Genomic DNA, 15,970 nt, shown 5'->3' on the forward strand with positions numbered 1-15,970 from the left:
TCTCCCACTTGACTGGTCTCTGAATTGGTGGTCCCAAGTAACCAGGAGAAAAAGGATAGGCAAACAGATGACTCCTCCCAAGTTCTCTCCCAGTAAAGACAAAATGGTGGAGCTGGCCAATGGTTTTGGCTTACTGGACCCTGACGCCCTGCCTCCATCTATCCCTGGCTCGTCCCCCCAGTGGACCTTGGGGATCCAGGCCGACGGTGCCCAAGAGCCTTCCCTGGAATCTGGGGTTCTTGTGCGGGGGGGTCTCCTTGGCGGCTACATCATCCTCCCCTACGGGTCCATCCCTGGTGGTTCCCCCCACCTCCCGTAGGTCCCTGAGGGCTCTGACTTCTGTGGCCACTCACCTCCCACAAGCCATCATCATCGGCAGCTCGATGGTGAGGAACGTTGTGGTCCCCAGAGCAGAAACCTTGTGCTATCGCGGAGCACGGTAAAGGATATCACTGCACAGCTTTGATCCATTCTCCACCGTCAGCAGAGGCCAGTGGTCAGCATAGTCCTGGCATAGTCCTGTGGGCTCAAACAACATCAAACAGTGTCATTCAGAGCTGCTGAATGAGGATATTATAGAGCTAATAAACATAATGAAAGGCTCCGTTAAGAACTCGATTATTTCAGGCCCTGTACCATCATTGCATAACGGCTTAAGATTCAGCAGATTTTGGCTATAAAATTGGCTGAAGGACCACTGCCGATCAGTTGAAGTGGCTTTCATAGACAACTTTGACTCCTTCTGGAAACAGAGAATGCTATACAGGCCGGATGGTATCCAGCCAAACCACCTTGGAGCCTGGACTCTCTCATCACATTTCAAAAACTCCCTACAGTATTGACTCATAGGTAATTCAGGCCCCGCTCAGGTAATCCCTAATGTTATTTCAAAGCATTGTCATCATCATTGTACTGCAGTTATCCATAATCTGATCCCTCATTCGAGACTCAGACCAAATGGTTTGGCTATAAACAACCTTGTTATGACAACAATCAAAGTCAGCATAGAAACAACTGTTAATGGGGAGTTACCAGCCTTAGAGACTCCATCTGATCTCAAGTCACGGCATGGGCTCTAACTGTTGCACTTACAGTGCCTTCGGAAAGTATAAAGACCCATTCACTTTTTCCACATTTTGTTGTGTTATTGACTCAATTTAAAATGGATTAAATTAATATAATTTGCCATCAATCCACACAGAATACCCCACAAAGACAAAGCGAAAACAACATTTCAGTAAATGTATTAAAATGTAAATAATTGATTCCTATGCAAATTGATTCCAATGCAAATCAGAGACCCTATAAAAAGAAAGATATTAATTCCAAAATTACATGAACTATTATCCTTGCATTAAGATGGACTCAATTCAACTTATTGAATGATTTGTTGATGACATTTCACCTAATTTTAAGAGTGTCATAGCAAAGGGTCTGAATATTTATGTACATGAGGTATTTCTGTATTTCAACTAGAAAGAAAATTGGACAATCAACTTTCTTGTCAGTCCTCGACTATGGGGACATAATTTATATGCAACCTTCGCCTCATTGAAACAATTAGATTCAGTCTATCATTCCGCACTTCGTTTTATTACAGGTGACACATTTCATACTCATCACCGTCTTTTACAGTGCCGATAGAAAGTCATCATACCCTGTGAAATCTTTACCTTTTGTCACATTACACCCTGTAAATTAAAATAAATCAAATCTAACTTTTTTGAGCTGTATGTACACATTATAACCCTCATCATCAACGTGAAAATACTTTTCTTTTTTAATTCTGGACAATTATTAAAAATTAATTAGTGAAATACCTGGTTTGGTTAAGTGATCAGCCCCTTAGAGTATACCATTATAAACTTGCTCAGGTGCAATCAATCAACTTCCAGATCAAACACCAGGCTAATTGCCCCCCACCTGACATCAATTGTAGTGGTTTTGATTACTTCAGTTTATTGAGGATTCTACGACTAGAAGTGCATGGTTCTGCAAAGAATTCACCATGGTTGGAAAAGTACTTTCAAAAGGCCTCTGGGATAAAGTTGTAGGAAGGCAGGAAGTTAGGTGAAGGCTACAAAAAGATTTTGAAGGCTTTAGCTATCCCTCTGAGTACCGTTCAGAGCATCATTAAGAAGTGGAAGGCGTATGGCACCACCAACACCTTGCCTAGATCAGGCCGTCGATCCAAACTGGATGACCGAGCCAGGAGGACATTGATCAGAGAAGCTACCTAGAGGCCAAAGGCAACTTTGAAGGACTTACAAGTCTTTATGGCTGGGACTGGTCTGTCTGTGCATGTGACAACAATCTCACAAGCTTTACACAAAGCTGGCCTGTATGACAGGGTAGCAAGAAAGAAGCCTTTTCTGAAAAAGTGCCACACTCAGTCTCGTTTGTGCTATGCAAAAACACACCTGGAAGATTCTGTTGCCATGTGGAAAAAGGTTTTATGGTCAGACAAGACTAAGATTGAACTTTTTGGGCTGAACTCCAAGGGCTATGTTTGGCAAAAACCAACACACCACCCAAAACACACCATACCTGCTGTGAAGCATGGTGGTGGCAACATTATGTTGTGGGGATGTTTCTCTTCAGCGGGGACTGGGCAATTGGTCAGGGTTGAAGGGAAAGTGGATGCTGCCAAGTACACCCAAATTCTTGAGGACAACCTGCGTCCCTCTGCTAGACAGCTGAAGATGGACAGGTCATTCACCTTCCAACACGACAACGATCCTAAACATACCGCCAAAAGAACAACGCAGTGGCTTAAGAATAGAAAGGTGAATGTTCTTGAGTGGCCAAGTCAGAGCCCTGACTTAAATCCGATCTGTGGATGGACTTGAAGAGAGCACTCCATCGCTGCTCACCACGGAAATCTATTGATACGCCATAAAAAACTCCCAAAAATATTGTAGCTTTTTTAAAATGTTTTTTTCAATAATTAAACAGTTGCTTGTTTTTTCCTTATGCTTCTACACTCCTTAAAAACCAAACTGGCTAGCTAGCTTTTATAAGCCAGGAAGGTAGATATTTGTTTACTGGGTTGCCATGCCAATCATATTAGACCATGCGTTACAGAACTATCAACTCCCCTTTCTCCCTTACTCCTGTGACACTTCATGCGTTCCAGCAAAACCTTCTTGTGTGTTTGTGCTTAAGTAGGTCTCATATGTCTGTCTGAGTTTCTCAGTTTGTCTGTCTGTCTGTTGCAGCGTTGCAGTCAATTCAAATTTAAATAGACAAGAGAAATTAAATGAAATTCTGTCCTCATGGAAAGCAATGGGTCATCTTCAATTCATGCATTGAATTTCAATTTACTCCATGCATTGGGTGAAATAATAATAATAATTTAAAATTTTTTTAATTCTGATTCACTGCAGAATTCAGATTCAAGCATCAGCACCTGTGTAATTATTATTTATTTTTTTCAGATGGGAATAAACGGTACAAATTTATATTGGTCTCTAATAACACTGCACCTTGAATTCTCCCTCTCTTAGTCTGTATTATAATCAACATTGCTTTTAATTCTTCCTTTGTAATATTCATTCTAGAAAACAAATGGTGCAAACTTTGCTTGCATAGACCTCCCTATGTCTTTCACCATGTCTCTCTCGCTCACACACACACACATATACACTCACGCATGCAGGCACACAAACACACACTGTATATATCATAGCCGTGTTGCACCATCACGGGTCTCTCTTCATGGGGTCATACTTGGGTCTCCACAGATACAAGGGCATGAGCATCAATATGAATGAGCTGGCGTAGTGATGTCAAAGGGGAGAGCGCTTTCCTCTAAAAGCATGGCATTTCCCTGTCCAGCAGAGCCATGCCTTGGATCTCAAGCTCTGACTACTGGCCGAGGGAAGAGGGATGATCTTCCAGGGGTGTTATCCCTTTGTCTGACAAGGCAGGCAGGGCTAGAGTGTTTATGGACACTTAAGGTCTTCCCAAGGACGATGGTCGAATCAGAGATTGACAAAGTGATTATGGGAGCCTGATAGCAAGTGCCATTGTCAATGGCCTGCCGATCATTTGGCATTACCAGGCCTACCTGGAAGGAAACACATAATCCTTTCAGATCCATGACCACATTAATCATGTGGTCGATACCTCTGGTGACGGTAACATCATTAAATCATGCTGATGTAGGAGAGACTTCTGAACCCAGATATAGATATGATTAATACCCCATGTCAGTCAATGACTCATGTAACCCCAATGAAACCCCCATGATCAGATGGTAATTGACAGTGTGATGGTCCACATTGTGAAGTCCTGAGATCTAATTTCCTCTATTACCAATAATATATATACATTGAATATTTCACAGGCAGTGGTGTCCAAGTCCTGCCATGTGTTGCATCCAAATGTATATGTCATCCCTCAACCTAAAATTAGTGGTCAGGGATAGGAATGGAAATAGCTTCCCACTCACCCATTCCCATAGCTTATCTTCTCATGGATAGACTTTGTTTGATTAATAAACCCAAAGTCTTCTCCCAAATCTATTTTTGGGGTTTTCCAGTGACACACCCCCTCTGTCTCTGCCAATTCCAAGAAAAAAAATCTGCGGACTAATCTTCTCTAATCACCCACAGCTCTGTTAGGAGAGTAGAAGGATGCAGCTCGTCGACTTAATAAGAATCCCCAGCTCAGTTTCATAACAACCAGCTGTTGGGACTGGACTAATGTTCCACTGCAGAGCTGGGTACAAAGATGAAGGGAAGAGAGTGGAGGAGCGAGTCTAGGTTCACACACCTATGATCAAAGCTAATGCAGGTATTGTTTACTATGGATAAAGATAGGGGGAGATTGACAAAGAGAGACAAGAAGAGAGTGAGATATTGATTTGACATGGAGTGACCCAGTAGTACAAACCACTGCATCAACATCCTCATCTCATGCTCCAAATGGAGACTTAATTATTGTTCAATACAGTGTGAAAAGCAAAGCCAGCAAATCACACAAATACAATGCCCTGCATAAGTAATGGGACAGTGAAGCATTTTTTCTTCTTTTAGCTCTATATTCCAAATGCTTGGATTTGAAATCAAACAATTACTATGAAGTGAAAGTGGAGATTCTCATCTTTTATTTAAGGGGTTTTCTGTACAGTATATGTTGCGAAAACATTACAACACTTTTTAGACACAGTCCCCCTATTTAAGGCCACCAAAAGTGATGGGACAGATTTATCTTAATGTCCAAATTAACCACTTTTGTTTAGTATTTGGTCAACTATCAAATCAATATATGCAATAAAAGTCTGCGACCCATCGACCCTACCCGACGCTGGGTATCGTATCTTCTCTGGTGATGCTCTGCCAGGCCTGTACTGTAGTTGTTTTTTGTTTTGAGGACGTTTTGCCTTAAGTCTCCTCTTCAGCTAAATACCACCTGAGCTCACAGTAGAGAGTGAAAGAAGAAAATGTAAGAACTGCTGACAGCACTCTTTTCTTGCCCCAAATACACAATCACTTTAGCGTTGCTACTAACTAGACAAAGCCAACCATGGATATACAATGCTACGTTCACCAGAGTTAGCCTATACAGTTATCAATAGCCCTTGCATAAAGATTTCAAGTTGGCCACAACACAATGGAATATACTTTTACACACTGTATTTACACTTCCTGATAGACTCCTTGTATGGATAGATTGTACCTACTTGCTTTGCTATTCATCCAAAGCATGTGAGGGCAAGTCAAAGAATGTTTTCTCTTGAAAACAACTCAAGAAAACAAGTCAAATAAAAGATGTTCTCAAAGTATTATGTGGTGTGTGGATGAGCAGGGGAAGAATCTTAAGTGGACATAAAATGACCAAATTAGTGCTTAAGTGCCACAGCAGTAAGAGGTAAGGAGTTAAGGGAGGTGAAGTATACTCTCTAATGTATACATTTTCCTGGAGCAGCACTGTGCTCACACTGCTTAAGACTGTATATCTTTCCCAAACATGCAGTATGCTGCCCGGCTTCCCCAGCAAAACAAACAAACAAACACACACACACACACACACACACACACACACACACACACACACACACACACACACACACACACACAGCTGTTTCCCCAGGGTTATTTTGAGTATAACCTAAGCTCAAATGTAACCAGCTGCCAATCAACAAAGTGTAAGTCAAATTTTGTGTTTGTGTTTCTGTGTGGGTATGTAACTGAATGACATAAAGGAACACTGTGAGTGTGAGTGTGTGTGTGTGTGTACGCGCGTGTGTGTGACAGAGCTTTGAAGTCCCGTTGTTGGAGGGAGGGGAGGCAGAGCTCTGACAGTGAGAGTGATTTCCCTGGTGGTCTGACTGACCTCTTGAATAATATTACACAATGTTACGTGTGAAAGCTGGGAAGTGTGTGCTTACACTGTGTCATGCTGGGAAAACAGACCGTGCCTGACCTGCAGAGATAAGTGGCTCTCAGAGCGATCAGGGCTTGACCCGCATGCTTTTAACAGTCCCAATGGCCTCCGACACATTTGCACATATGTTTCATAGCAGCAGCCATATACAGGCATCCAACAAGAATAATCTAAGGGATTCACACCATAAAACATACTCATTATCTTTTTCTAGGGCTTGATACTTTTAAAGTGACATGTACTGACATACATCATACACCCTACAACACATACAATACAGTATTCAGTCATAACATAATTTCCCAAGCACAAAACAAAAACTGAGATGATGTACTGTATACTCACTCAAGCATTGTGGGGACAAGAAAATAAGTGACACAAGGAGCTTTTTTACTCTCTGTAATAGATATTAATTTATTAAATCATAACATTGTTACACTGAAAAAAAACTTAATAACAGTCGTACACGTGACAGATTTCTCACATGATAAGTTTGACAGTCCTGTACCTATACACCCACCTCCTATACCTGGACAAACAGAAAACAGCCCAGAGATACAATGACCTTCAAAAGGTTAGACTGTAACAATGGTCGTTTTACAAGCTGGTACGTAAAGGTACAGACTATACAATTGTCAAAACAACTAAACTTTGTATAGAAATGTATTTGGAAGTTGTCTGTATTCCTTTCCTGCACTCCTCATTGGTCATCGATCCATGTAGACTTTCTGAGCGTTCCCGAGCGGTAGGGATGCATGAATCATCGACCCTCTACTCCGACTGAAAAGGTTCCTCCACAAACAGGGATAAATAGATGTCTTTAAGGCACAACAAAGCAAATCATTTCATGAGTCTGGGCGGAATTCTGTGGTGGCAGCAGCAGAGTGATGAACTTATCCATGTAAAACAAATGTCGATGAATGTGCAAAGCAAGTCATTAATACAAATTGGTACATGACAAACTTGCAGTGAAAAGAGAATGCAGTAAACAGCCCTGTTAGACATTACTTTAGCTAAAAGTATTAGCATTAACATACAGTCTAACACCCTTCATCACTCATCAGTTAGGATTTAGCTTTGTTTAGGATTCCATTAGACATGCTCAACTTATTGAGCCTATCGTGAGTGATGCTCTGTGGTATGTCAATTACTGTGAAACCCCATGACATTGTAAGAACACTGAAGCTGTGCAACAAATACAACGTAATGAAGACTTGAACATGGAGGGTTTTCAATTGCAAACATCAGATAGAGGTCAATTAGCTTTACTCATGGGCAATAATAGGAGCAGAATTTGAGTTATAACTAGCCAATATGTGCTTCATTGCACCATCAATTCACTAGTGTACCCTGTGTTTAAACATTGTTTAAAATTATGGAACATTATCATTACCATCGATGGTCTTTGGGACAAATTGAACACTTAAGTCTGTGATATGACCGTGTAGAATTCTTGGTTGGGCAACATACAGTAAGGTAGTATATATATGCTTGCTGGTCCAAATACTGATCTGACAGGACTGCCATATAACATGTAAGCTACTATAATTAAACATGGTATTGTACATCCACACAACTGTAACACATCTGATCCCATACACATAAAACATACATGATCATCTGATATAATGATATTCTATGACACATATCGACATAGGGACAAAGGAATGGAGATAGAGGCTGGTCTTTGCACTGTCAATCTTCTAGAGGGAGCCAATCAGTGTCCCCCCTCTTCCCTAAAGACTGATGTTGCTGAGGACTGCCTCCTCATTGAACAAATCCAAAGGGTAGAAATGTTAGTCGTCATTCTCCTGCAACTCAAGTGTCATGCTATGACATGTCAGTGTTAAACATGATTTTCAATCTATAAATAAATATGCATCATATAGTAGCATTAGAAGACACTGCCACAGGGCACAGGAATGTCTTTTTGAGGATAGAACCTTGGTTCAGGTGCACCTGGCTTCTCCACAGTCCCATTATTTTGCACGCGCTTCCCCAACTGTCTCTATTCCATACACCATGCTTATGTGCAATCAGCAGGCTTCTATTATAGTGTGTTATCTAAACATGTTTCATTTGCATATCAGAGTCTTGTTGTTTTGTCTGTGAGAGTGTATTGTATGTGTCTGTAATAAATTAGGCATATCAGTGTAAATTTCTGGAGAGCATGACCTTTGGGACATGAGGTCATATATTAGAATTGGTGGGAATTGCCTTCTCAATCTCCTGGTTTCCTGCCTACACAGTACATCTGTAAACGCTCTAAAGAAAAGAAAATCCACTGGAAAAAAGAATCCTGCAAAACCATTCCCCAAGTGTGAAGCAATATCAGAGGTTATAGATTCTCCAGCAAAAACAATAAAGGGAAGAACAAGAAAAAATGCTCTTATGACTGCACTGTGGGACCTGCATCCAGAAGGTTGTTTTTCCTGCAATATCATACATTCATGATTTTGGTTTACCCTCTGATAGAATGAGGGCTTTGGAAATGTCACACTAGCCTACTGGAGATTGAGAGAGAGAGCTCTGATCTCTTCGGAGCACGGGTTGCTTGGGTGATGCTGGTTGGGATGTTTACGTTTAGTGTGTGCATGTGTGTGTATTTGTGTTACACTGTGTGCCTGCCGCTACATTTAGCTATCACAGTTGATCCCATGCCTATACAGTGTCCTCATATATATTCTGTCTGAAATCTCCTAGGTTGTTGTGGCTGTGTAAAGTGTGTGTCTCTTGATGCTGTGTGTTTGTCCCTATGTTTACAGTATGATCAAATGGCTCCTACGTATCTATGACTACACTGTGTGAGTTCAAGCTTTTCTGTCGAGTCGTCAATGACGATACTGAGGTCATGACCATGGCCCTCATGTGACACCAGGGCAACATCCTGGGTAACACTGGTCACACTATGGACTAGCAGGTGGATCCCCCCTCGGGGGTCATCCCAGGGTCAGAGCAGCAGGTGTGGTCCAGTTCTCACTGAGCAAATCAGAGGTCAGTAAGGGGTCAGCAGTCAGATTCTGAGCGACCTTCATGATATCATGTCCAGACTCCTCTGGGGACACAAGCTCAGCCAAGGTGACATAGGTCCCAGCCAGGAAGCCGATGAAGCCCACCACAGCGATGAGCAGGTCCTTTACAAGCATGACTGGCTGGAGCGGCCTGTCAGAGAAGGTGATGAGCTCCACTAGTGGAGGGAAGACAAGGGCCAGGGCACTGCTGCTCACCGCCCCCACCAGGGAGATCACCAGGTCCAACCGAGGGATCAGCACGGCCCAGGAAACTGAAAGGGGGTGGGGGTGAAATGAGGAAGGCGGGGGAGGGATGACAGGACAGATGAGAAGAGAAGAGAAAAGGACATAACAATAGAGTGGGGAGGAGAGGGAAAGAAGGAGAGAAGGAGGTAATTAAATCAAGCATGGAAACAGATGTCTCAAGACGTATAAAACAATCTTCCACACCTTAAACATGAGTTGCCATGACGAAAAGCTCCCCCAAGTCCATCATCCCCATCAAAACACTAATATGGTTGTAATACTATCATGCCGACCTAAATCATGCTGTGCTTGCGTAGATATTTTCTTTTTACATTGTACTTTCCACCAGCTCGGCATAGCTCTCTAAAAGTAGGCTGTGAGCTGATCTGGTGTCAGATGTAAAAAGAAAGCTGGCGGACCTTATATTGTGCCGTGCAGTACTCACTGAAAAGAGCAGTCAGGTCATATAGTAAAAAAAATATATATATAAATATAAATATATATAAATAAAATATAAATATATCATATAGGGAAAAACCCCTAATAGTGTGCAATGCCTGAAAACCAGTGATGAACCTCTAACAATGCATCGCTCTGAATATGAAAGCAGTGGTTGATATACACCTCTACTCTAGAGGTACTGAAAACTGATATAAGGGTTTTTTTAGGGGTAATAAGGGTTTGGCAAGTCTTACAAGGGTGCACACAAGCTCACCTAAATCTTCTCAGGTGAGGGAAAGGTTCTGCACATGCTCACTGAAACACCAATCAGCCTAGAAATCCACTCTGACTGGGAGTCACCAACTTTCCCATCAAACATTAATTTTCACATGAGAGGCTCTATTGAGATCAAACAATGTTTGATCTGCAATCCTTAAAGTATTAGCAGTGCTTATGCACGACATGCATGTACACATACAGTGTACTCCATAAGTATTAGCAAGAGGAAGCATTACATCTTCTTTTAGCTCTATACTCCAACAGTTCTTTAATTCAATGTTTTTTTCTTTTTTCAGATCAGTTTTACCATTTCACAGATCAGGAACACTCTCCAGGAGATAGGTGTGAATTAAAGCTGAGAATCTCTACTCATACCGATAGTAATTGTTTGATTGCAAATCCAAACTGTTGGAGTATAGAGCTAAAAGAACACAAAATGCTTCCTCTTTCCAATACTTATGCACTGTATGTAAACATGAACATGCACAAGTTTCTCTCAAAAAAATACAGAGACTCATATCTCACTTGCATGATATCTGCTCCCATACACGGAGCAGCATGATATAACCTGCAGGAAGTTAATGCATTTTGAGAGTGAATGTGAGTGGGATATTGTCTATGCAGTGTACCGGAAGTTCCGCTGAGGGTCCTGTGTATCCCTGATTTTAGGGTCTCTTTTTGTGGACACGGTCAGAAATAAATAGTCAAAAAAACAGTCACAGTCCTAATTGTACTGAAGAACCAAACATTCAGTCATATGGCATAATTCTTAATTTACCAATGAATTTTGTTTAATCATGACAACTTTATATGAACTTTAGATTAATCATAGATTTACCATTGCCATTAGTCAGCAAGGGCTGTCATAGCTCAGACACGACATTCCATATAATTTCATGAGATGGGAGTGTTGTCGCAATGGCTTGTTGGAGTTTGCGACTTTTAATGATAATAAAACACTATTGTAAAGTGGTGTTTCACAATGGGTGAATCCTCTCAGTGGGAGAGACGAGTAAAGAAAGTCTGAATGGACTTTCCTTTGCCCCACAAAATATTCAAAAGGCTGCTTAATATCCATACAAATTAACTTTATAACCAAAGCCATGGTGGAAAATGCCAAACATACAGTACAGTAAGCCCAAAGAGCTTTAGTATTACATTATGACAGGGACAAGGATTTGGTTTTGTTTCGCAAAAGCCATCTCTGCTAGTCATTTTTTTCTCTAAAATTGTTGTTTATCTGACTCATATTTATCTGTTCTTTGGAGCATAAATACTATTTTTCCACCATTTCAGAATATGCGTCTCATTTCATCATTTCATTGCCTTCAATTGAAATCATTTGAGAGACTAAACAAAATAAAACCAGTCTAAAAAAAACAAAACATGAATAAATATCAATGAAACAAACATGACAGTGATGCCTCACCTCAGGTGACTCTCCAGCTATTTTACTGAAAAGTGAAACAGAGACCTTACAAGTTTTGTGTGAGTGTGTGTGTGTGTGTGTGTGTGTGTGTGTGTGTGTGTGTGTGTGGCAGCAGGTCCAATGTACAGGATAGGATGTGAGACAGTATGGGTGATATAAAAAACATGGTTGTCCAAGGTTAATTCCAATTAATTCCAATTCCAAGATTAAAATAAGCCATATGCCTATGGACATGATCATACACATACATGATAGAATAACATGATATGAGCCATGACTGGACATTTGCGCTAAACAAACACTTTCTAAAGGGCCTGACCTGGGACCTAGGCTATGGTGGGATGAGGGAGGGGGCGAGGGGACGAGGGGGAGGTCATGTTACATACTGTAGCAGGAGAGGTTGAACTGGGGTCTCGACTACAGACGCAGCCCAAACACTCTGGCTCTCCAGTGACAGTAAAACCCTTGCCTAGCTCTGCTCAATCGACTGGTGTGGCTCCATCCCTATCTCTCACTCTCATACCCTCTCCCTCTATGTCCTCAGTGTTATGCACAACATGTCATATGGAAAAACTACCTTTGAAAATAGCAAAAATAGCTTACATAACAATGTGCCCTTCAAAAACAAGAATAGTATTAGCCTCACACAGAGTTTCAGATGTAGCATTTTGAATAACAACAGTCACAGAAGAAAGTGCCATCTTTGTGAAGGTATAATCATGAATGGAAGGTAATAGAAAATATATTTTAGGGTTTTAATATAGCCTTTACATACAGTGCATTCATCCTTGGTTTCTAGGAATTCTTTATCCTTGAAGTGACAAATGCTTTTACACTGTTCTTTGGAATGAATTGCAGGTCTTTAAATAATTTTTCAGAACTAAGCACTTGGAAGTCATTCTTAGTTTCTAGACACTGTGTGAGCCAGGGGTGTCCAACAAAAAAAACAGCAGAAATTTTAAAAATGCAGGAATCTGAGGTTTCTGATATCAGTATTTCTGGGTGGTGAGAAAACCTGTGGCATTGACAGTGTGACCTGTGTTGAGCCCATATTGAGGCCCAGCTCCAGTCTCCTCCTGGGCCTTAGGTCCAAATACAGGACAAGAAGATCTCTGACCCAAGCAACACCAGGAAGCAAGCTTGAAGAGGTTTTTAAAACAACTTGCTTTTCTTCTCTCCTCTTTCTATATTGGGCTTGATAAAAAATTGCTGTCCTCGAAGTGTAACAGAGGAACATCTGAGTCAGGTATTTGTGTGAGATCCCAATGACCCTCTCATCACCTGTTTTCGATAGAATAGGGTCTCAACAATCGTAAACTTTCCACACAACCAACCCCTTTTCAACCCCTCCAAACCATTATTATTACTGCTTTACCTAATTTCTGACTCTTCAATCACAATGTCTTTGACCAGTCAGTCACCTGTCAAGCTTCTCCGTTTCCAAGCCTGCATCTTTACTCTCTCCTTTTTCTAATCTTCTCCACCTTTTATTCCTCATCTCTCATTGAGTATTGTTTTTTTAAACTCTCTCTCTCTGGTATCATCTCACCCCTCCCTCTCACCCTATTTCCATTCCCCTGTGTTATCTATTATTTCCTCTAAGCCCTCAATCATTCTTTCCATCTCTCTTCCTCTCTCTGATACATTCCCCCACTTCCTCTCTCACACCAATTCTCTTTTTCTTGCTCCATTTTTTTCTCATCTTCCTTTCCTCTTTTTCCCCTGTATTCCCCCATCCTCCATTGAGAATAAAGAACATTTTCACGGCCACCTCCTGTTAACTCATTTTTCAGCCCACTGACAAGCAAACACACTCCTCGAAATCTGCTAAACCTGTGAACCTCCTTCCAACCAGCATAGTCCAAGACTTTAACTAGCTTAAGCCTGCAAACACCTGTATCTACAACACTACAATTGGTCTGGTAGACTAGCACAAGCACCTGGTAGATTTCTGAACTGGTAGATTTCCTGCACCTGGTAGATTTCTGAACTGGTAGAACTGGTCAATTTCCTGGACTGGAGCTGGAGACCACTTATGTAACCCTTAACCTAGCACAGGTCTACTGTACTCCTGGCTCTAGCTCGTTCCTGCTCTAGACATTCCTGATTTATTACTTTGATTAAAATATGTAGCAGTCTGCCGTGTCACACTTTGGATGAGATTTCCATTAGTGTTGTTTTGTTTGCTCCCTTGTACCCCCTGCAAAGTTCAGTATGCAGGAGGGAATAAGGAGCATCCTGAATATGGCGTTGTTTTGCAAAGGAATGATTCCTCTTTAAGGTCTGACAGGATTATGTTGCCTTGTTAATATACAAAGAAAGACAAAGGCACAGAAAGAGCAGGTGAAAGGGAAAATGAGGTAGAGGGTAGGGTGGAGAAGAGGAAGAAAGGGAAAAAGCAAGTGAGTGAAAAGGAAAATAGAAAGCACGAGAGACAGAGAGAGAGAGAGATAGAAAGAGAGAGAGAGAGAGAGAGAGAAAGCTCTGTGTTTGAATTCCAGCATCACCTCAGCGCTCAGTGCATGTCAGCTCTAATTACTTTTTGTCTTCCGCCAAAGTAGGAACGCTATTAGGATGTCTACACAAATCAAACCTCAGTCGGATAACTCTATGGCTGAATTTGCCGCTCCCGACATTTAAGCTGCACTGGAAAAACCCAGAAAGCAAACTTGTTAACATTTGCGCGCATGGCTTTGGATGAGCAGGAAACATTATGGCAGCATGTTGATAATCCTGATCTAACACCCAGGGTGAATTAATCAGGATTTGAAGGTGTTTGGTGAAAAAAAAGACTTCAAAACCTTTTAAGCCTTCAGACACGAATGAGAAAAACAGGAAAAATAGCAGATTTGTACATGAGAGCAGGAGAATGACATATTAAAGTCAGGAGAAGACTTATCTGTCATCACTGTGTATAGGGAGCTAATACTCCCCAACAATTCTAGCGTAAAACAAGTAATTCCCTCTACAACTGTCAGTAACACTTTATTTTACAGTCCAGTTTTAGCTGGTATTTTAAATGGTACACATCAGTGCTATTGTGTATCAATGAATCTTATTAAAGTGTTATTAACATGTAATTAAGGAACTTACCTTTTGGACGGTAAATTAAGTGTATCTCTATACCACATTGAGCAACATCTTGCCATATTTTTGTGGGAGCCGCAAAGCTCCACAACTCAATCTCTCCAGTATAGAGTTAAAGAGTCAAAACAACTACTTCTCTCTATAATTTAATTTCCCATAATCAGAATGTTTAATCTCTCGTCAATAATTGTATACCTACAGTACATGTATATAATTCCTTTCCAGTAAGATCCTTGAGGACAGATATAAACTCACACAACATTTCTATTCCAAACTTATGAATTTGCAAAATTCAAGGGAAAAATAAAAGCTATAAACAAATAAACAAGACAAAAAATGATTTCTTAGGTCATAAGGAAACACAGTAAAGTGCTGGCTTGTTCATACATCCAGATGGAACCGTGTCTTTGATCTAGGTGTTGGATGTACATATGTATATCAGTGTGCGGATATATTTTTGCCCTAGCCTTCTGCTAACACAGCACACTGTTACTCACTGTCATTGATGAACTGGCTGCTTTTTTCTTTTTTTTTAATGTCTTTTTTTCTCAAGTCTTGTTTTTCTTGAATCCTGTGGTGGCTGTGTCATCTAATAAGCATTCCATCACAACTCTAATTAAGTGATTAAAAGGAGTTGAGGCAGAAGAGAAAGTTCCAATAAGCTGCTTTAATAACCTGTCTCTTCACTTGGCACTGGCTCCATGCTTGCGCATCAAAAGGGTGGCTTTGTGAATTGATGTGAAACATACAGTATTAAGGAGGGGTGGCTCTCCTGTTTACTTTTGGTATTATGTAAGATGTTGGCATTATTAAATGAGGCAGAGTAATGGTTCAGGTGTGTGCAGCAGTATTTCATCTTAGCTACGCTGTGTTTCAATCTTGTTCGCCTTTTTGACTTTCCCCTGTCCCCGAAAAGCAGCTAAATGTTGACTGTCATTACGATGCCACAATAACTTATAGTAACATACAATTTGACATGCAGCTCTGAGTGTGCTTGTGTGTGTGTGTGCGTGCGTGCGTGTGTGTGTGTGTGTGTGTGTGTGTGTGTGTGTGTGTGTGTATTGAATGTCTAGCAGGTGAGACAGTG

The 15,970-nt window shown here is 41.1% G+C and overlaps 1 protein-coding gene across 2 annotated transcripts in view; it reads right to left on the minus strand.

The window, feature by feature from the left end:
- Positions 1–6,784: 6,784 nt before the first annotated feature.
- slc36a4 (solute carrier family 36 member 4) overlaps positions 6,785–15,970 on the minus strand; it is a 125,726-nt gene continuing 116,540 nt past the window's right edge. For both annotated transcript variants that reach the window (XM_083695327.1, XM_083695326.1), the window contains exon 12: positions 6,785–9,673. In XM_083695327.1, the coding sequence (XP_083551453.1) occupies positions 9,330–9,673 (344 nt within the window). In that variant the 3' untranslated portion in view covers positions 6,785–9,329. The remainder of the gene's footprint in view (positions 9,674–15,970) is intronic.

This window comes from Argentina silus (assembly GCF_951799395.1).
Source record: "Argentina silus genome assembly, chromosome: X".
Taxonomy (NCBI): Eukaryota; Metazoa; Chordata; class Actinopteri; order Argentiniformes; family Argentinidae; genus Argentina; species Argentina silus.